The sequence below is a fragment of the Diachasma alloeum genome, unplaced genomic scaffold (assembly GCF_001412515.2).
Source record: "Diachasma alloeum isolate Michigan unplaced genomic scaffold, Dall2.0 Dall_scaffold_00216, whole genome shotgun sequence".
In the NCBI taxonomy this organism is placed as follows: Eukaryota; Metazoa; Arthropoda; class Insecta; order Hymenoptera; family Braconidae; genus Diachasma; species Diachasma alloeum.
Window position 1 is genome coordinate 277,142 of NW_021680381.1, and position 22,937 is coordinate 300,078.

At 37.6% G+C, this 22,937-nt stretch overlaps 4 protein-coding genes across 5 annotated transcripts in view; 3 read left to right on the forward strand and 1 right to left on the reverse strand.

Moving 5' to 3' along the window:
• The first annotated feature begins 6,787 nt into the window (after positions 1-6,787).
• On the forward strand, positions 6,788-9,555 carry LOC107037321 (beta-1,3-galactosyltransferase 1). Its single transcript, XM_015255817.1, has 3 exons — positions 6,788-6,834; positions 7,267-7,470; positions 8,381-9,555. The coding sequence occupies exons 2-3, from the start codon at positions 7,341-7,343 to the stop codon at positions 9,322-9,324; spliced, it is 1,074 nt and encodes a 357-aa protein (XP_015111303.1). The 5' UTR covers positions 6,788-6,834; positions 7,267-7,340; the 3' UTR covers positions 9,325-9,555.
• LOC107037319 (beta-1,3-galactosyltransferase 5) lies at positions 9,334-15,870 on the forward strand. Of its 2 annotated transcripts, none has more exons than XM_015255816.1 (3): positions 9,334-9,386; positions 12,513-12,714; positions 14,244-15,870. In XM_015255816.1, the coding sequence occupies exons 2-3, from the start codon at positions 12,585-12,587 to the stop codon at positions 15,197-15,199; spliced, it is 1,086 nt and encodes a 361-aa protein (XP_015111302.1). In that variant the 5' UTR covers positions 9,334-9,386; positions 12,513-12,584; the 3' UTR covers positions 15,200-15,870. The 2 variants fall into 2 exon arrangements, with proteins under 2 accessions (XP_015111302.1, XP_015111301.1); XM_015255815.1 differs by lacking the exon at positions 9,334-9,386 and adding an exon at positions 10,982-11,054.
• Positions 11,845-20,282, reverse strand: LOC107037318 (isoleucine--tRNA ligase, mitochondrial). Its single transcript, XM_015255814.1, has 3 exons — positions 19,981-20,282; positions 16,354-18,804; positions 11,845-12,070 (listed from the first exon to the last, which is right to left on the reverse strand). The coding sequence occupies exons 1-3, from the start codon at positions 20,179-20,181 to the stop codon at positions 11,849-11,851; spliced, it is 2,874 nt and encodes a 957-aa protein (XP_015111300.1). The 5' UTR covers positions 20,182-20,282; the 3' UTR covers positions 11,845-11,848.
• Positions 20,283-20,353: 71 nt separating this feature from the next.
• LOC107037286 (neuroblastoma-amplified sequence) overlaps positions 20,354-22,937 on the forward strand; it is a 13,785-nt gene continuing 11,201 nt past the window's right edge. The window contains exons 1-2 of the mRNA XM_015255756.1: positions 20,354-20,523; positions 21,603-22,230. Of these exons, the coding sequence (XP_015111242.1) occupies positions 20,434-20,523; positions 21,603-22,230 (718 nt within the window). The 5' untranslated portion in view covers positions 20,354-20,433. The remainder of the gene's footprint in view (positions 20,524-21,602; positions 22,231-22,937) is intronic.

The following is a 22,937-nucleotide window of genomic DNA, read 5'->3' on the forward strand; positions in this document are numbered from 1 at the left end:
AGTTTAATTTGAAAAACACGCTGCGTGGCTTACCGGTACCATTAATAACGTACCACTGTGAATTGGTGCTAAATACCACCCACATAATGCTTTCGTTGAGAGGTGGAAGACTACGCGGAGAGAAAAGTTTGATAAAAATTATTCTGAAAAGTAATGATGAAGCGAAAATGTAGATCAATAAAAAATACGTTACGTGGGGGATAGCTTACAATTCGTTCGGTAGAAAACATATCTACACTGACAGAAGAAATCGATTTTATGAAGAGAATTTGTTGTTAATTTTCGTTGTTAATTTTCAAATAAACATGATTTCATAGTGAATACCAGTTACCTCTTCTTGAGATGCGTTTGACTGAGAGAAATCGAAATTCTCTAGAATTGTAGTTCCTTTCATTTGTTGCAATAATTAGAGTATTTGATTTCTTTCGAGCCAAAAGTCTGCTAATTTCAGAAATTATTGATATAATAATTTTTCTCTACCTGTGTATGGATGCAAAAATCATACAGAGAGAAAAGTTTAATGAAAATTGTATGAAAAATCGAATTCTATTGATTTTAAAAAAAAAGTCGATAGAAGTCGATTTTTCTATTTTCCTCGGCTCAAATTTTCAGTTTATGGAAAAAGACCGAAAAATTAATTCCGCTGCACGATTACTTGACTTATTCAATAATTTTCGTCCAACTTTTGTCTCCACGCAGACAAGAAAATAATTTTATAGAGAACAATTTCCATTAGTGATTCGTAGTCAGGTGGAATAAGCAGATGAAGCTGATCCTAACGAGTTATTAATCACGACAAAAGGTCGTGACAATGTGCCCATCATATCCTGACGAATCTATTAACAGTACCAATGAAATTAACTCATCTCCTGATTTCACTTAATTACATGCGTTACATAAGTTATGATCGAGAGTTAATACACAATTCTCGTTCATTTGTCACCCGAGTTCGATATAAAACACAAAGAGACAAGATTTGTCGATAATCATGACTTATCACATGAATTATAGAGCAATGTAATGTTAATTAAGCTGAGAAATTTCTGGTTGAAATTTTTATTTTGAAATGAGTGAGTGAATGAAGACAATAGGATAATTTTAACTCTTTGAAGACTTGGATATCACGAAATACTGTGGAAATCTATTATTCATCGGCTGATATTTGTAGAGGACATTTGAAATGTCCGATTTACTGAAATTTGCGGGGAAGTGGTAAAATCCCGTGAGTCAGACAAAACGGTTTTCTCTGATATTTTTAAAAACTTTGCAGGTCTGAATTTGAATCTCGATATTAAACTAAAAAACATTTTTTTAATCTGCAAAAAAATTAGAAAATTTACTTTTGGAGAAAGATTAATAAACAATTTATAAACAATCAATTTTCCGCCATAAAAATCATTTGTTCGGAATCATAACAAATTTACTCATGTTAAATTAATCTGAAACCATGAATTCAATCCTTGAAAAAAATCTCCGCCCATTTCCGCTCCATAATCTGCACTTCATTCTTCCACGATAAGATACAAAAAGTCGAGCAAAATTTTCTCCAGTCTATTTTTCAATGTCTCTCGAAATAGTGGATTTATAAAAGAAATTTAGTTGCAATTTTTATCAGAAAATTGAATTCTCTACAGAGAATATGGACATTGGCTCCTGCGACTCGTGTGCAATTTCACCACTTCCCTAAAATACCTAAAAATAATCATAAGAATTCCCGACCTAAAAGCATTCGCTTTGAAAACCTGCTAACAGGGTCCCTCTACGATTTTTCCAAGTTGTATCTACTCGTGAACAAATATCTCGATATCTCAACTATCTACCCCCAATTAACCGAAGAAATATCGATGAAGAGAAGGAAACTCTCGAGAGTCTGATAATCGAATGACTAAATTAACCGCAACTCCTAAATGCTAGTGAAAGAACAACTCAGATAAAAGACTAGAATAAGTGAACATGACAATAATTTTTCCCTCATTATACACGTATCAATATTATACACTATAAATATAAAAAAAATCAAAGATATATATCTATAGTATTGTTATTAATTCTTATCAACGTAATAGTCCTCTCCGTATATTTTATCACGAAGAAATATCAGATATTTGAATCGCTTTTCTCGATTTAACTATTTCCATAAATTAATTAGTAAGAATGATGATATATCAATGACAATAAATATTGACAATAATTGAGAGTAAAGAAATAGGGCTGACAGTTGATACCGTTCGATGAGATTCATTGTGATCTCTTCTCTGTGATGATTGTATTATCAACCAATTCGCATTGATTAATTTAATTGTACAATTGTTCACGTTAATTCGTAGTTATTTAATTCACTTAAACAAGTCATTTCGAATAATTCAACGGCATTTTTGTTGATTATTCGGAGTAATAACGTGATTGACGATGAGTGGAAAATAATTAGATATGGATTCCCTTTTGTTATTCCTTATACATTTATCTAGTTGATAAATTATTCTAGGGGAAAATGACATAAATGTCATAAGATTTTTTGCAGAAAATTTGATTAGCTACAAGAAATGCTTTTCATCCTTTTTCCCCAAAATTACTCGTTATTAACATGAGTGAATAAACAAAAATAAATTCGACGAGTGGAAAAATGTGATCTTAATGTGAAATTATGTCGATGACGAGTGGTTTTAGAGGAAAATAGGAGAAAAAAATTCTCGTATCTGAGAAAAATTTTCGCAAAAAATAATTTCTGATATTTCCACTAAACCCACTCATCATCGAGATGAATGAGCAATTAACGAGCCTTTTAATTGATTTTTCTAGTTATTAATTCAGCAGCGAAGCGGTAAAATGCCGGGTTTCAGTCGATTTTGACTATTGGTCAGATTTCAATGAATATCTCGGAATCCAAGACAGATAGCGAAATTTTTGTAATAACCTTTTTTATAGCTCTCAATTCGTCCTATAAAAAATTATGTAATTATATTATTAATGTATTTTTATTTATTATTATAAAATAATAATATATTTATAATAATATATTATAAAATATTATAATATATTATACTATTATATTATATTATTATTATATTATACTATACTTATAATTATATTATTATAAATTACATTATTTTGTATAGGACGAATTGAGAGCTGCAAAAAAGGTTTGTTGAAGATCTAAATTTAGGGCGGATGTGGGAGGTGTTGTTCCAGGCTAGGCCGGAAATTAATTAGAACAATGATTCTATAAAAACGTCACTATACTTTAGTAGAATCCAACCACTCCGTTAACCGTTGTATTTACACTTTGGTTTAAACTAGGTTGTTGAGTGTCTCAAAATATTAACACAGAGGTTGATGTACGGAATTGTTGAATAATTGTTGAATGTCTTTGATAATTGTCTCTGATAATTCGCTGAATTTGAGGTGATGTATTTTCACGTGATGCTATCAACTTTTCGGGGGTTCCGCGTCCCCGGACCGCCCAACCGAAGGTTCCCGATGGTGCACGAGGGTTGTCGATCGGAACGACAGCTACGTTTCAAACAAGATTATTACGAAAATGTCACTATCTCTCTTAGATTAAGAGATATTTACCGCTTCGTTACTGAATTCGTAATTTATAATCAGAAACGAGTATTTAGCTCCCCGAGAAAAATATAAATTTTGATTTCCCGTAATTTCGAAGGATTAATATTGGAACGATAATATACATATATCATACCCAATACCATCGATATATAAATAAAAAAAATAATCAAAAATATCTCTTCTTTACGCCATATCAATGAAAACTGAAAATAACGATAAAATTATCAATAATTCATAAGAATGATTAATTAATATACTGAATAATGAAACTGATGACAATACTTATATCTCAGAATATTCCGTAGTTATATCCGTATGAAAATTATTCTACGTAATTACAATATGTCAATACTAGGGGGACGTTATGGACGCCCCAGATACTCTAATTGTGCATAAGACAATAAAAAATTTAAATTAATTATAAATAAAAACAAATGACGATGTACGCACGATTAATGAAATCAGATATTCAGCCTAATTGTCCATCCACTTTACTTAGCTAATTGATTAATTAATTAATAATGAAAAAGGCAATGAAATCACACAGAAGTTCGATTAAACCAAACACTCAATTGGTTGAATATTCCTACATTAAATTTAAATACGAATAATTGTAATTTGTCTGTTAAACAGTAAGTCCACAATTCAATTGTTTGTTTGTTATGTTAAGTAAATAAACTATTCAATTAATCGTGCGTGCTAGGGGCGAAATAATCGTAATAATTTTAAAGACTATCGTCTAATTATTTTCATACGTCGTTTCCTTATTATGAGACTTCATAGATACGTCACCATCGCCGTAATAAAAGGTTAAATATTAATGAGCATTATTAATGATAATAATTCAAAGGCTTCTAATTATAATTACGACAATAATGAGAAATAGATGAAGGCCTGCTGCGAATAGTATTTTTGGTAAGAAATGTTGGAATTCGGGAGAAGTGATGAAACGTGATAAGTCGAATGTGTTTGTTTCTTCTGTCATTATCTCGATCATTAGTGGGTTGAGAGAAAAACCCCGAGACTGTTACGTTCAAGGCCCTTCATTATTGAGAAAATCAACGATTAATGAAACGATGAACGGATTTTTTCTGTTACGTTTCATCATTTCATCACTGAGTTGTCTTTGATATTAAAAAATTAAAATGTCTTTCTTCCTTATGATGGATTAATTTGGAAGAATTATCACGATGTGATAATGAAGTCCTCATTTACCGGATTTTTATTGATTGTATGGGTTCATTAGTAATTAATTCAAGGATTCGGAAATTTATTAATCAAGTGGTACTTCAACCTCATCGGCGTTAAAGCTCGATTGAATTTCCTTAATATGGTTTATGGTGTTGATTCCGTTGTGACTGGAGCAATCGATAATTGTCGATAATCCGTAGTTTTTATGATCCGCTTAATTAATTAATATTATACAAATGATAAAAATAAGATGTGTCAGACAATAACATGGCTTAATGTCACTCAGCGGTCACTAAGCCTGACTGAACAAAAAATGTAATACTATTTAAAAAATGATGAAAAGGAAATGGTAAAAAACTTATATTGCATATGATGATGTATATGTACTGTACGTATTGTAGAAAATGTATTGAATTTAATGAATTAATTATTTAATGCGCAAGATGCTCGCCAGTGAGTTATTATTCTCCCCTCCGTGATCCTCTTTTTCTCGGGATTGGAATCGTGATTTTTATTGATTTTATGGATTGATTAATAATTTATGTTACATGACCTAAATTATATTTATTTTTTTTTTCACTCGTAAATGAGATCGCTGAGCGATCCTCGAGGGTTCCGACTTCATTTCGAAGACAGGACCGAACTTTTCCTAATCGCTCTGGAATACAGTGGACAGTGGACTCTGGTTAGAGGCATATTGGTTAGTGTCGAACTTCCCCTCAATTTTTTTTTCTCGCCGCTCGAGCGCTTCCCTCACTCTGTCCCCACGCAAGCCGGAGAGTAAACACTCCAATATTTTCTTCAAATTGCTATTGTCTTCCGATTCGAGTAAAGACGAAAAATAAAATATTCTGCATTTGAATTGTCGATCAAAAAATTTAGTCCACTTCTGGCTGTCATGGGGGGAGGATTTCGTTTGTTTGGCATAAAATTAATTCGAAATTGGATTAAATAAAATAATGAAGCGAGGTAAAGAAAACGACTGTAACATTTTTAATTCACATGGTTCGTTAACTCCAGAAAAAATATCTGTTCTATGGAATGTTAGGTACAAAGCTTTTGTGATCAAATATAGTCAATGAAATTAAAAATATTGATAATAAAAAAATCGTCTGAATCTATATGAATATTGCTATTATAGTTGAAGCTGTGAACTAAAGTTTATCATTAAAATAAAGTGTTGAATTGAGAGAGAAAAGAAATAGTATTTTTCATTTTATCGTTCCCAGTTCTCGGAAGTCGGGCTCGGCGTGAGCGCGTAGTGGGGGCAGGGAAATAGAGTCGAATTCTCCGAATTCGCTTCCCCTATCCCGCAAAACAGTCGACTCTAACCAGAGTCCACTGTATTGCTCCCTCTAACCAGAGGGTGAGCTCTACTGCAGTCCAGAATCATGCTGCCTAAGTAGACGGAGGGACCCAAGGATAACAGCCTTCTCCATTTGGCCTCGCCTTCGGCCCGGCGGCCAACCTCAGACGAGCCGAAAGCCCCAGTGGCACTCAACACGAAATATACCATTTTTTCTTTGTGGGCTTGATGTCACTCATTTTCAGGAATCTGTGGTGACTACGTTCTCACAACACCTCTGTCACATATACAGAAACAATTTGCATTCCCCAAGGACCTTTCCCAAAATGTTCTAGAAATATTCTTCTCTCTCTCGCATTGAAAATAAAAATCCTAATTCCTTTCCTTCTCTTGGGAAAATCCAGAAATTTTGTCCAACTCATAAAACCCTGAACACTCATTTCTCGAAGTTAATTACCTATTTATGACCTCATCATCACCCGGCGTCCCTCGTTAAATAATCCCTCGTCCGCCTATAGCTGGCGTATGTGACGTCACGCCGGACCCGAAAATTTCTCTGTTGGGAGCGCCGAGCCAATTCGCCCAGCGGCCGAAACTTACAACGCCGAACCAATCAGAAGACAGGATTTCACTCATCCCTTCTCCATTTCTCTGACCAATCACGATTCAGCACGAAAACCTCACTGTCCTTAAATACCCGAACACTTGTAACAACGACGCAAACAAAACTCAATCCCGCCTGAGGAAAACTCAACTGTAAATATTCAAGTGTAAATATACATCATCGTCTTTCATAATTTACTGTCTTCGTCACTAGAGACTCCCTAGCTCACTCATAAATCTATCATGAATTACTGATGATATCCCTGAATTTTCATTCGATGTTTTTTTTCTTCTCATCAAGAAAATCAAACAAAAAAACTTAGAAAAATTGAGCCGAGGAAATTCTATAGAAAATATCTCAATAGAATAAGTTATATAGAAAAACAGAATTCTATTTAGTTTTTCTATTGAACATTTCAATACAATCGGCCAAAAACTAATAGAAAGTTGAATAGAAATCCAATAGAATTTTCCAGTCAATTCGCTTTGTTTTTATATTAAATTTTTCTGAATTTCCGAAATTCAGTGGCATGTTCCTGAAGATGAAAACTTTCTCTTCTCTGTACCGACTTTTTGTAACACTTTTAACTCCCTTTCAGGAGGAACAAATAATATTGGAGACAGGTATTCGATACTCCCGATATTCATATGAGTCGGCCCGTTTGTCATCGCCATGTTTCACTTTTTGAAGTCTCATCGGAGTCTTGTTTGGCTGGCCCTTATAGTTTGCCTCATCGTTCTCAACCTGTCTTTGTTTTCTCTGATGAACACCTCATGTGTTCGTTATGCCTCCATGCCTGTCAGTAAGTATTCAAAAATGGGAAATTGGTGTTTGCGTAAAAAGCGTACCTTGTCAGAAAATTCGCAAACCCTCACAATATCAGTATAGCGAAGCGGTTTAAGTCAATTTTGACTATTGGCTTTAATAATAATTCAACCGTGTTAAATTCTTCAGCAGTTTAAACAAATTAAGATTCTTAAAAACAGTTGAAAAACCTATCGCTTTCCCTAAAAAAATCTATTGAATTTGTATATCGGAAATCTATAACAATTTAAAGTTTTATTAGAATTCTCTTAGAAAATTTTATTTATTTTTTGCGCCATTTCTATAGGAGATTGTGCAACCTTATCGTGTCCTTTTGTTACGAGATATTTGATGGAAAAAAAGTAAACAGATTTTTATTTTTATGGGGAAATTCTTAGACATCGATTTTCCAAGTTTTTTCCGCTATATTTTCATTTGTTTCTCGTAATAAAATCCAGGTAACGAAACTTGAAAAATTTATGCCCAATAATTCTTATAGAAAAAATTCCAACAGAATAATCTATCATATATAAAAATATTATAAAAATAAAAATATTAATATATAATCAATTACATGTAAAAAACATTATATAGAAAAATCATCATCTATTGACATTTTCTATAAACAAAGATCTATTTAACAACGGAGGGGGGGGGGGAATAGGATCTTTCAATAGAATTATAATAGAATTCCAGTAGTATTCGTATAGAGTTCCAATAGAAATTCAATAGAATTTTAGAGAAAGCGCTAGGTTTATCTCCTAAATTTTTTCATTCGTGTACCCAAAAACCTGAAAATTCCCCATTCCGTTTCCCATCCCTCGCAAGAAGCTTATGAAATAATTTTCATATAATATCATGAGAGAGGACTTTCCCCAGAATTATCAATCGATCGAACGTAATTTCAGTTTTCCATAATTCATCAGAATCAATGGGATCAATGGGAACATCCGCATTGAAATCTGTGGGCCCTCAGTCATCCGCAAATACCTTGATCAACCTTTCTAGGGCTGATTCACCTCTAAAATACGATAAGGATTCAGTAGGCGCTATTTACCAAGGCGGCTATGACGTGACAAACGCAGAGAAGTGCCCAAACAACGGTGAAGGCGTAGATTTGGTGATTCTGGTTACGTCAAGGCCATCGGACCCCAAACCCAGAACCGCAATACGACAGACGTGGGGTAGTTTTGGGCAGCGTGCAGACGTTCGTATATTATTCATCCTCGGTACCACCGAGGACGCGGAATTGGAGGAGCGCCTTCGAGATGAACAAAAATTATACGGTGATGTGATAAGAGGGAGATTCCACGACTCATATTCAAATTTAACACTCAAGTCAGTCTCGATATTAGAATGGTTCGCCACCTATTGCTCGGGAGCCAAGTTTCTGCTGAAAGCTGATGACGATATGTTCATTAACATGCCCCGGCTCTTATCATTTGTTAAAAAACACGAGAAAGACGAAAATATTATATTTGGCGTACTGTTTAAAAATGTGTCGCCGATTAGGAATGAAACGCATAAGTGGTATGCACCTCCGGAGCAATTCAAATTGTCGGTGTATCCTGACTATGTGACTGGACAGGCCTACCTTATGTCGAGGGATATTATCCACAAGCTGTACAGCACTGCACTGAGTCAAACTTTTTTTAGAATAGAAGATATCTTTATTACGGGTATTGTTGCTGGAAAACTGGGGATTAAACGGGTGAAGGCGAGCGAATTTTTGAGTTATAGAATCCCTTACGAGCCTTGTCGGATACGAGCTGTCATCAGTATACATAAAGTCAACTATACAGAGCAGTATGATGTTTGGACAAAATTGATGGACGAGAAGAGCAAGTGCTAGTTGACGTAGAGAGAGTATAGGGAGAGAAACAATTAGTTCTGCCAAAAAATTGTATGTTACAGGTGAGAATATTTGACAGAGTGGAACAGATTTACTTGAAGGAAATTGTTCCATTTGATAGACGGAAATTTGAGAGGGGACGATGGGGTGAAATGGACACTTTTTATTTTTTTATTTTTTTTGAAATGCTAATGACTTGTTGAATTGGAATAAAGTGTTGGTGAAATGGAATAATTTGTTTTCAGTAAGGAGGATAATTCTCTCCCGCAATCAAAAAAGTTTATATTCCTGTTTATCGTTTTAGTTGGATAATAACGTAACATCGGAAGCACGTTGGCTTACAGTTCTCATCGCAGAGAGTAATACTTATTCAATTTTGGCTCAAGGGCTAACGTGAAGTTTTTTAAAAAAATTTAATAATGAAAAGGTAAAATATAATAAAAAATTATAAAAAACTTCATGCAAATTTTTTAGGCAGTGTCTATTCACATGGTCATCGGTAAATTTTACCGTGGACCGTGTGAATAGACACTGCCAATTTTTTATTATGTTTTTCACTCGACAAGTGAACACGCGCGAAACAATTTGATAAAAAACCTAGCGAATTCGCTAGACAATTCTATTGGATTTCTATTGAACTTTATATTACTTTTTGGCCGATTCTATTGAAATTTTTAATAGAAAATATTCTATAGAAAAAATCAATAGAATTCAATTTTTCTGTACAACTCATTCTATTGAGATATTTTCTATAGAATTTTTTAAGCGGCTTAAATTTTCAGTTTTTTTGTTTGATTTTCTGGATAAAACAAAAATAGAATAAAAAATGGAAATTTTCGTTCTGTCTTTGCGTTCAGTCTGTGTTCCAATTCAAGGGTCCACAAGAAACACTTGTGTTTTCTCTCCCAATAAGAAGTCATATCTCAAGTCATGTTTAAAAATTGTTAGAAAAATGTTAGTAAAACTAACATTAAATTTTAAAGTTCAGTGTTAAAGTTTTTTTTCACTCGAATCCTGTAATGCAAAACAAAATAAAATATAGCGGAAAAAACTTGGAAAATTCGTGCCCAATAACTTAATAGAAAAAATCTCAAGAGAAAAATTCAAACAGAAAAATCGAAATCTTTTGACTTTTTTTTATCGAATATCTAATAGAATCTGCGCAAAAAACAAATAGAATTTTAATAGAATCCGCATAGAATTTTCTAGCGAATTCGCTAAGTTTTTCTATTTAATTTCTCATACGTGTTTTATTTCTCATATTAAGAATTATGATGTTGCCACACTAAAAAATAATTTTATATTCTTTTCATGAAGAGATCCATTATTTGTAGACAACAATACTGTAAAGCTGCGAAAGGGAGAGTAATTATTCCCGAAATAACTGATCTAATGATTTAAAAAATTCACCTTCCCACCGAATTTCGAAGTGAACACCCATAAGGAGGGGCTGGAGTTTAAACCTAAAGCATAAAGGCCTTTAGTTTAGGAGGGAGAAATTATCGACGTAGATAACATATCATTGGTCCCCGACTTTTAGTTTCTTATCTCTCGAGTGGACAACCTCAAGTGTTTAAAATGTTTATCAGTTGGATAGGTGTTTTTCGTTGTTCTATCATCAATTGACTTTTCCGTTTCAACTCAGTATTTTTTAATTGTAAAACCAGGAGTGTAATGAAATAATACATTTCGACAGGACTATGGAAAAGTGGTTTTGACGCGTAGAAAGTGTAAGTGAAATCTTCACGGATTCTAAGAGATGTTTCTCTAAAAATCCTGGAAACTGATAATTTTCAGGAATTTTTACGCATATCCAGTATAATTGGAGAGAAGGGTTCGGTAAAAATTATCCATAAAATCAGGACAAATTTCACTGCAATTGACGTGAAAGTAAAAAATACATTTTTGAGATAATCATGATTTTTAAAAATCACTTCTTTTCGATCGTGTCAACAGAAGCGAATGCAGAGTTACGTCTCCTTTTGAAGTTTGTTTTTTTAGGTTTCTTGAATGTGTTGAAGTGAAACTCGATGACTCTAAAAGAGGCGAGAGCATTAATGATGTGAAAAAAAATTGTTCGTCGAAAACTGAAAATTAAAATAAAAAAACGACGACTTCTGCAATTATCAATACTCTTCAGTGATTTTTCTTATCCTTATCTAATCTTCAACTGTTTTGGAAAAAAGATAAGAAAATCCCCGATATCGAAATCTCTGGGCATCGAATTTGGCGGGGAACTGCTCATTTGAAAAGATATAGATATCAAGATGAGAGAAAAAAAAATAGATTTGAACTCTATAAACAGCAAGAAGCCGTTTCTCCATTAATGACTAAAACCGCGACGTTTTATTTTGTTTTTTATTAAAAAATGTATTGGACTTAATGAATTAATTATTTACTGGGCCGGATACTTACCAGCGAACGACTATTCACATCTCCAGAATTCTCTTCTTCTCCCATTTTCTCTCGGGTTAAAAAAAATTTTGCAGCAACAACAAGATTTAAACTAAAAATGCTTTATTAATCACGTAGTCGAATGAACATCCACAATTTGTCTGCACCGGATGCACGGTTCGCCTTCACTGGATTCTGGGTATTTTCTGCATCGTTTGCACAGTGAATATTCAATCGGTTTAACGTCAATCTTGGGAGATGTGCATGAGGGATCTTCAATTAGAGTGACTGACGAGAGCTGTAGAATGTTGGATAATTCAGATGTAGTTGATGTTCTTTCATTCTGAAGTTTCTGTAATCATGACATCAATTCAATATTTTCAATTTAAGTTCCATTTTCTTCCTCTTCTACGTGCCCTTCCGGGTTTTTAAAATTTGCTTCACTCCCACTCCCCAACCCCTTGTACTGCATTGGCCTATTTATTATAAATTCATAAATTTTTCGCGTCTTTAGAGTAGAGTAAAAGTTATGAAATTCAAAATTCATTTATTCATAATCTATTGCGAATAAAGTAAAACGGATGCTTAGATTTATTCTTTTGAGTGCAACAAATATTTAAAAGAAAAAGGTAAAATTGTATGAAAACTATGGCGCAAGGAGAATTTTGAAGGTAAAAACAGGAAAAAAATGAAGTTTTTTTAAATTTCCCCGATGTATCCCCTTAAAAAAAACATTTGCTTTGCCCAATATTAACTCTCAACAATTCCCCACTAACTTTTAATTCCCTTTTAAGAAAGAACGACGTCAGAGACTGCTATTTGATCCGCCGAAAATCCCTATCTGATTTGACTCATTCGTTATCATCATGTATCACGGTTGGCGATCTCCTCGCTGTCTTGCTCTGCTGACCTTCATACTTTGCCTCATCGGTCTCAACCTGCTCGCGTTTTCTCAGATGACGATCCGACATATTCGTCCGGCCGCGGTGCCTATCAGTAAGTATTCAAAAATAAAAATTTCCTACTTCTGTTCGCGATCGCAACGTAGATGTGGGAGCCATCAGGTGGTCTCTAAACGATCTACTATTGACAACCAATGAGGTCATTGAGTTTGCCTCGATCGGATTGGTTGAGCCCCATCATTGGTTCCCTCCTAGGGATGTGATTGGTTGTCCCCCAAGAGTAGTTAGTCTCGGGTCCACTTGGCGACGCTCACATCTACGTTGCAATCGCGAATTTCATATCTCACGATTTCAGTATACAACAGCGGCCACCACAAACATTATAAAAATATCATTATTTGTTTTTATAATTTTTTCATTGTTTAAAGTGCTCAATTCTGAATTTGAATTATTTACACTGTCGTTGGTTCCAGCGATATTTGGTATTTAACGTCAAGATTATTTCATTTTGATTTTTCGACATACAGTATGTCAACATTTTTATTATTTTTGTTATAATTATTATCACTTTTTTTTAGTTCTGAACTTCAACATTACATTCTTTAGAAATTTATATTCTAGAAAAATATTTTTCTGCCCTCCGGCCGGAAAGCGTCAACTTCCTGGCCGCTGCGCTAAACGAAGTTGCCACTTTCCGGCTACGTCGAGCAGAAATAGTAGATTACACACCTTGGCCAGTAAATAAGAAAGCCTCAGATCACATGTAATTGTCGGCCGAGGCGAAGCCGAGGTCAACAAACATGTGATCTGAGAAAAGTCGCAACTACGGAAAGTCGCAACTTTGTTTAGCGCAGCGGCCAGGAAGTTGACGCTTTCCGGCCGGAGGGCAGAAAAATAGTATACACACCTTGGCCAGTAAAGTAAGGAATGTCTCAGATCACATGTAATTGTCGGCCGAGGCGAAGCCGAGGTCAACAAACATGTGATCTGAGACAAGTCGCAACTACGGAAAGTCGCAACTTTGTTTAGCGCAGCGGCCAGGAAGTTGACGCTTTCCGGCCGGAGGGCAGAAAAATAGTATACACACCTTGGCCAGTAAAGTAAGGAATGTCTCAGATCACATGTAATTGTCGGCCGAGGCGAAGCCGAGGTCAACAAACATGTGATCTGAGACATTCTTTACTTTACTGGCCAAGGTGTGTAATCTACTATTCTAGAAAATTCTCTAGAAAAATATTAATGCAATAGTGCGTTGAAACTTTTAAGCTATTGCGTCTACGAGAAAATACATTAGCGCCTAAATACAGGTGTATATTTAAGTTTAGTTATCGATGCCATAAGTTGTAAAAAATAGGAGCCGAAAAATCTGGCGCCAGAAATCAACACAAAAAAATCGGAGCCAAAAAGTCCTGCTCCAGATATTATATATACGCCTTCACTTTTGTTTTGAATTTAATTTGATACCACAATACCCGTACACCTACATGAATTTCCTCAATAATATATGAGTTGATTCAAGTAGATAATTTACACTTCGAAATTAATTAATTCATTAAAGTCCGTGGTGGTATACTGAAGCCCCCCTCATAAAAACCTCATGCAATAATTTTCCTGTAATCTTAGGAGAACAGGCATCCTTCGAAGTGATCGATCTATCGAAGGTAATTGTCCACGACAATTCGTCAGAATCAATGGGATCAAAATCCATACCAAAACCTGTGGCCCCTGAGTCTTCGGCACCGAAACCTCTCAAATTCCCTAAGGATTCATTAGGAGCCATGTATCCAGGTGGACACGACGTGGCGATCCCAGACAAGTGTCTAAACAAAGGTGAAGGCATAGATTTGGTGATTGTAGTTACGTCAGAACCATCGCGCCTGAAAGCTAGAACCGCAATACGACAGACGTGGGGTTCTTTCGGGAGTCGACCAAACCTGCGCGTATTCTTCATCCTCGGTAGGACAGAAGACACGAAATTGGAGAGGCTTCTTCAGGACGAGCAAAAGTTACACGACGATATGATAAGAGGTAGATTCCACGACTCATACTCGAATTTAACACTCAAGACAATTTCGTCACTGGAATGGTTCGACACGTACTGCTCAGCAGCCAAGTTTCTGCTGAAAACTGACGACGATATGTTCATTAACGTACCTCGACTCGTATCGTTCGCTAAAAAACACGAGGCGGACAGAAATGTTATATTCGGTCTAAGGGTGCAAAATTCGCAGCCGATTAGAGATAAGAACTCAAAGTGGTATGCCTCTTTGGAGCAATACAAACCAACAGTATATCCTGACTATACCATTGGAGCTGCCTACCTCCTGCCGACGGATATCATTCACAAACTCTACGAAACTGCCCTGAGGGAACCGTTTCTTCGAATAGAGGATGTCTTCACTACGGGCGTTGTTGCCCAAAAGCTCAAAATTAAACGAGTGTATGCGAATGAATTTTGGAATCAAGCCATCGCTTACACAGCTTGCAATGTGCAACGTTACATCAGTATCCATGGGGTCTTGCCTAGGGAGCAGTATGATCTTTGGAAAAAACTGTTCGATGAAAACAGCAAGTGCTAGTCAACGTAGAGGAAGTATTTCAGCGAGTGGTAATGTGAACGTGTAAGGGCTCAGTCAATTTCCCGAGGTAACTGATTGCTTCGTCAATTAACAGGAATGAGAATTGAAATGAACAAGAATCTTGAGCCGGACTCAATTGGGTAAAGGAGTTGAGGGGAATGTCCGGGCCGAATTCTGGCCTTTGCGGGGATGGCACCAGTGCGTCCCCGTCGCGAACCGTGGGTAGTGTCAAGTGCTGGTGAGGCTTGATACTTTAACCCCTCAAAGACGGGGTCCATATACGTATATGGACCCAAGGAAAAACGCATGATTCTGTTCAAAACTGGAGAATTCCAAAACTGTGACAGATAATCCAATTCCGCCACCGCCATTCGAAAGCTGGATAGTGTAGCTTCAATGTTTAATGCGTTTTATAATTTTTCATGCACCAGAATTGATCTCAGTAATATTAAGCGCACGTCAGGCTTCCTAACAGAAAGGTCCCGTACGGGAAGGAGTAATAAAAAAAGTATGAATTTTTACGGTTACATCGTAATTTTTTTCACGTTTTAAAATGTTGATTTGTACTCTCGCGCCTCCTACATTTCACTCTACGAAACAGCAGAAATAACTATGTTCCCATAGTAAAAAATACTTTTCCGTACTGATCTTCACTTTTCCTCGTCCAAGGATTGGTATTGGCCCTTCTCCAAACTCGTAAAAGTGAAAATCACCACGGAAAAATATCGTTCACGGCTAGTGCTATGGGGTTTTTTTACTCGCGTGGTTAGCCAGTCCTCGCCTTCAGCTCAGACGCCAACTCCACGCGAATAAAACCCCATGGAATTCGCCCTGAAAGATACTATTTATATTCTTTCCGTGTCACGCGTCATCCTCATTGTACAATCATTGCACTTCTTTTATCACCTGTTTTTGTAAAACCCCATGCTATTGAAGCACCGTAGTTTTCCAGACGCGCATTGTCAATGAATAAATGAATAAATTACAAGAAAGCGATGTAAATTGATAACGATAAGAACAGGAAGACTAATTTTGTACCCACATTTGCATTTTTGTATGTTTTTTAGCAGAATAAACCGCACGGTTTGAATGCTTTAGCCAGAAAAAAAAAACCTTCCTCCCAAAGACACCCCCAAGAAGATAGTAATCCTTACCGATAGATTCCTGAAGTCCTCCGCGCCAACCGTAACGGTCCCCTCCATCACCAGACTATTCCCGCTGACAGCCTTATTCACCCATCCCCTAACCGCCAAGGCCGCTCCAACGACCCTCTCCACCTCCGCATCGTCCCACTCCCCCGGAGGGTCACAAGGCGTCGACCTATACAAGCTCACAGACGTCAAATTCTCCGGATGATGCAGCCACACCTCCTCAGCCAGAAACGGCAGGATAGGAGCCACCGCCCTGGTGACGACCGTCAGAATATCATCAACAACATCCACAGCGCCGATCCTCACAGGGCTGTTCCCTCTCTCGCAGTACAACCTGTCTTTCACCAAGGAACAATACACCGCAGACACATCATTGCTGACAAAGTTAAGAACAGTCTTCGCCACGTGATGATACTGAAAGTCATCATAGAGGCTCTGCACCTCTCTATTAAAGTGATAGAGCTTGTGCAGCATGAACCTGTCCAGGAGGAGGTATTCAGCCTTGACCTCAGCCCCACCAGAAACCTCTTCATGAAGTGCCCCCAGTAGGAACCTCAGAATAGCCCTGATCCTCTGAACGCTCTCGGCGCTTTCCTTGAAGATCCCTTCGCCGATCGGGATCTGGGTATGCTGCACCCCGTGACTGGCTACCCACCACCTCAGAACGTCAGTTCCCAGAGCGTTCGCCTCACTCTTCCTCCCCTTGATGATGTCCTCAGGGCTGATAACATTCCCCAAAGACTTCGACATCTTCTGCCCACTCTTGTCCACCGTAAACCCGTGAACGAAGATGGAAGCGAAAGGCGCCTTCCCCTGGATCGCAACAGAGGTGATCAGAGACGAGTGGAACCACCCGTTGAACTGGTCCATCCCCTCGAGGTAGAGATCAGCGGATTTCGTAGGCAAGACTGAAGACCACGAGATGCCAGAATCGAACCAGATGTCCATGATGTCCCGCCCTTTCTCCAAATCCTCTGGGTTCAACCTGTATTTCTTCAAGATAACCTTTCCCAGGAGTTCCTCAACGGTAAGCGCCCACCAGGAGTCGTCCCCCTGCTCTTGGAAGACCTCGCAAACCCTCTCCACGATCTCTTCGTTGACAACTACGTCCCCCGTTCGTCTATCGTAAAACACTGGAATGGGAGTGCCCCAAGACCTCTGTCTGGAGATGCACCAGAAGGGTCTCCTCGAGATCTGCTGACGCAAGCTGTTCATGAAGACACTCTCCTTCGTCTTCGGGAAGAACTTGGTGGTCTCTACGGACTCGAGAGCTTTCTCTTTGAGGGCTTCGGTGTTGATGAACCACTGGTGGCTGGCCCTGGTGATCACGGGTTTCTTTGTTCTCCAGTCGTAAGGATAGCTGTGAACAATCTCCTCTGTGTGAAGGACGTCGTCCGCCAGGCGGGTCAACACAGCTGAGGTGCCAGCCCTCAAGACCTCCAGCCCCTGGAACTCCCCGGCGTCTTCGTTGAACTTTCCTTCTTCATCGACTAGGGACTTGACGGGAATATTGTGGGCTAGGCACACCAGGAAGTCCTCGTTCCCGTGGGCGGGGGCTGTGTGGACGATTCCTGTTCCGACTTTATCCGTCACGTGGGGAGACTCCAGGAAGGGGAGAGAGTGTTTCCCGATTGGGTGGGAGTATTCCGAGAGCTTTAAGTCCTCTCCGGAGAGGGTGAGAACCTTTTCGAGGGGTCCGAACTTTTCGGAGACCGAGGGGAGGAGCGTCTCCGAGGTTATGTAGAGGGTTCCTTCAGGGTCTGTTGACAAACAGTAGGGAATGTCTGCGGAGTAACTCAGGGCCTGGTTGGAGGCCAACGTCCAGGGAGTCGTCGTCCAGGTCAGAGCGTAGATCTCTTTGTTGGAGAATTGCTCGAGGACTGGGGGGAGCTTTGTGAGCAATAGGCGGACGGTCGCACATATGCTCTTGTGGTTGTCGTTGTACACCAGCTCTGACTCTGCCAATGCCGTTTTCGACGAGGGGGACCAGTAGACGGGCTTAAAATCCCGGAAGATGAGGTTCTTTGAGTAGAGCCTCAAAAACTGGTGGAGTTGGTTGTTTATGTAGGATTTCTCGTGGGTGAAGTAGCACCCGGAGGCCCAGTCCGCCATTACTCCCCAGGAGGTGAAGGCTTTCTTTTGCTTTTCGAGCTCTTGTTGCGCGTAGCCACGCGCCAGGGTACGGAGCTCTTGGGGGGCGAGGGGGGTGCGGTTTTTCGAGGTGGAGAGGGCTTTGAGTTCTATGGGGAGACCGTGGCAGTCCCAGCCGGGGACGTAGTGGACGCGTTCCCCACGGATCACCCGGCTGCGGAGGGTGATGTCTTTGAGGATTTTGTTCACCGCGTGACCCATGTGCGGGGCACCGTTGGCGTAGGGGGGACCGTCGTGCAGGGTGAAGTCCGGGGGCGGGAGGTGCGATCTTTGCCAGCTGTATAGCTCGGAGAAGCCGCATTTCTGGGGGGAGGGAATTGGAGACGATGCGATAATTTGATAGAGTGACAACGTTTTTCGTCACTTGGGGGGAAATACATTCCATACATTGTGATGGAAAACAGGGGTCGACACTTGTGCGAAAAGTGAAATGTACTATTTCATCAATTGTGCGTAACGTGAACGCACTCGTATCGAAATATACTTTTACAGAATAACGAATCTGGGAAAAAATAGACCAAGGGAAATTTTCAAGTTGAGTGGGTTTTAGCATTTTTTTAGGTGTGGGCTATTTTTTCCGCCTACCAAATTTTTCAGAACTACTAAATCTATTTTGGAGATGAACATTTTTCATCTCAGGACAGTCTTCAAATGGTCAGCATTAATTTCAGTAGCGAAGCGGTAAACCGGGTTGAGTCGATTTTGACTTTTGGCTATTTTTTGACAAATATCTCGGAATCTAAGAGAGATAACAAAATTTTGCTCATTACCTTTTTTATAACCCTCAGTTGACTCTACAAAAAAGGTCATGACAAAAATTTTTCTATCTCTTTTAGATTCCCAGATATTCGTCAAAAACTGGCCAATAGTCCAAATTGACTTGACCCGGTTTACCGCTTCGCTACTGAATTTGATTTTTTTGGTGATTTTTAGCTAGGCGTTTTTTAAATTTGAATAAACGTTGCTTGGGAAAATAGGGAAGGGCGGGGTAAAATGGACACTAGACTTTTTTTATATGTTTATAACTTACTGAATTGTTGATGAAATTAGATAATTTTTTGCTACTGAAAAGGACAGTTCATTCTCTTTGTGATCAGCCTATAAGCTCAATTGATAAATCTGTTTCTGAGTTACGAATATTTAAAAAATCGGAAAAAGTGTCCCTGTTACCCCACCGGCCCAATTTTTTTTTTTATTCAATTTTTTCATACAACTTTTTTCTCATGTATTTTTTTCATGTAGAACTTGAATTTCTCCTTTAAAAAAATGAATATCTCCCTAACATTCACAAACAGTGAAAAAACCTCATCTTGAATTTAAGTTTACTCCCTGCAAAAATAAATGACTCCACTAATATTTACAATTAAGTAATTACTGTCAAAATCACATTGTTAATAATAATTAATAATTGATGTAATTTATATAGTTCACAATTAATCATTTTTTTCTAAATTCAACAACTGAAAAATGAAGACTTACCTCCAACAAATAATTATCCATTTCCACTCTCTGAGCTCCATTCAATCTCAGAGGGAATTTTGTCTGTGGTAATAACACTGTACTTGTGTATTTTTTGTCATTCGCCTTATCAACTTTGGCATAGTACCTCAATGCCACTCTATTAAACGAAGCCAACCGAATGGACAAAAACTTTGCGGGTTTTTTTATAAGTGACAACATAATATTTACTGAATATGTCAAGCAATTGTTATGAATTATTTTTGAAAATCATTGAAAGCCCAAGTGAAATCGCACGCCGCACCGGTAAACACTGGCCATCATATGGCAGTCAGTCGCGGGGGGACAGATGTCTGCCCTAAAGGGGAGTTTCCACAGTCTTCGAATACATCATCAAGTGCTCCGGGACGTTTTGAGGTTATGTGGCCTCACGGTGTTTATAAATAAATAATAATTAGATAGGAATAATAAATAATGGAGAGTAATCGTGACGAAATCGACGACGATTCCATTTTGTACGAGCTTTTGGAGTATTTTGTTAAAGTACAAGATCCAGAACTGATCGTAAGTATTTTTTACTCGTCGAACTGTCCAGATGTCATCTGTCACTCGCTCCGAAATTAACAAATACCAGCAACAATAACAGTACTGGAAAAACAGTTTTTATTGTAACCAGTTCTCTGAGCCTAATTAATTTCGAAGAATTTAGATAAAAGCGATTATTTTGGGATTCACTTCTCGTGGTCTATTTCCCAAATGAAGGAAAATGTCGTTTGTTAATTAAGTAAATAATTCAGTTGTTGAAGGAATCGATGAATTTAGTGATTAATTAAATCCATTTTGTCGTTGGTTAAAATTATTGTTGATTAGACAGGAGAAAATTCTGTTCATTAATGGAATCAATCATTGAAATTATTAATTTTAGTACAGTGAAACTATTGTTCAATAATTTTGTCGTAATAATCAGTTGTCAATTAATTAATTAAATGAGATTCGATGAGGAACTTGTCATTGATCGATGGAAAATTCAACTGCATTATTTTCCTGGATATCCCAGTTTTTTTCTTGGTCATTGGATTGAGTACATTTTTTCATATTGCGCTCCATTTTTATTTTTGGAGTCTTCCACTAGGTGAATTATTAATTTGAGAGTAAATCCTATAAGAGCTCATGCATAAGAAAAAAATTATTTACTTTATTTCATTGAAGCAACTAATTTCTTTTATCCATCAGAAATGTTGGTTTCGTGTTGTTAATCATCAGCCTAAAAAAATTCAGAATTTACCTCGAACATGAGACAATTAAATTTTCAAAAAATTGATAAAAATCCTCAATTCACATATTATTTCAGAAATTGGAGAACGACACAAATAAAAACAATGATTTTGGAATTTACTTCTGACGATCTATTTCCCAAATGATAAAAAAGCTCATTTGTTAATCAAATAAAAAGTCTTATTTAATTATTGAATCTATCGATTAATTAACTAATCAACTGAATTCTATTACACAATTTAAAAAAATCAACTGGAAAACATGAAAATTCTAATGTAATATTCAACGTCTTGTCCTAAGAATTCCATTTTATTCGACTTCACATCCATTTAATATCAATTAGTTCATGACTTCCCCCATTCCTTCAGAAATGGAAAAACGACACCGCAATTCTCTCCACCCCGGGCACGATAAAGAACGCCCTGCGCTACTTGAACAACCGCTACTCCCTCCCGGAGTCCATCTCCCAGCAGATAAGCCTGACCCTTCCCTGGAAGTTCTCCATCGACCCCAACGGTCGCCTCCTGGCGCTCCTCCTGGAGAACTCCCTGGAGATCCGCAAGTCGAAGGACGAGTTCTCGTCAGTGATATCGAAGGCAACAGTCCCCAAGGACGCCTTCCCCCAGTGGCGCAAGCTCTCCTGGAGCCCTGACGCCTCCCTCCTGGTGCTGGCCTCCAGCAACGGCAGCCTCTCCTTCTACAACTCCCTCGGCAACAACATCTTCACAATCACCCCGAGAACCGTCTCCCAGAGTCCGGACATCCTCGAGGCAGGGGATGCCATCTCCTCCTTGATGTTCAAACCTCCCAGGGAAGACAAGGAAAAATGGTCCTACGAGTTTCTGGTGGTCACCTACAGTGGACTGCTGAAGTCGTACAGCATCTCCGGGACTCATGGCTTCAAGCACAATTACGAATTTTCGTTCGGGAATTTCTTTCGGAAGGGAGTCAATGCCTTCGCCTACTCGGAGAAGCACAATCTCTACATCGTTGCAGGTGAGATGATGCGTTAAAAAAAAAATCCTACGTGAAAGGTCAACATATGAGGAGATCTGCGCCAATATATAAAAAAATTTTAAAAATCAAAAAAGTAGATTTCAAATTAAATATATTTTTATTTTAAAAAAGCTATCATTATATTTGCTGAAAAGAATCATTATTCTTTCAAATAATTGATTTTTCAGTTTGATAATTATTACATTCCATTACTATTACTATTATTAATTATAAGAATAATCAACTACACATGACTCATCCCCAACATGAACAGGCCAAAAAAGTCAATGCTGGGGATTTTCGTATGAAATTTTTGACGTGGATGTGTCTATGTTTCCATTATGGAGATCCGATCAATTAGCCCCTCGTGTATAGATATTCCGAATTTTCATTTTTTTCCTCATTGAAGTAGTTTTGAAGAAAATTGCGAGCTAATAAAAAACATTTGCTAGTTAGTACTTTTTTAAAAATAAATTTTCGGAAAATCACCTCTGAAAAAAAAGGCGTTATCCCCTCTATTTCATTATTTCCAAAAAAATTTATCACCAATCGATAGCAAATTGTTTGAAGATTTTTGCGAGTTAAGAAAAAATCGTCAATGCAATCCTATTATTGTGTAAATTAACAATTCCAATTTCAACTGAAAACCAGAGTTGATGACCAGAGTTTGTAACAGAGATGTCAGACAAGTTATGAATGTTTTTTTT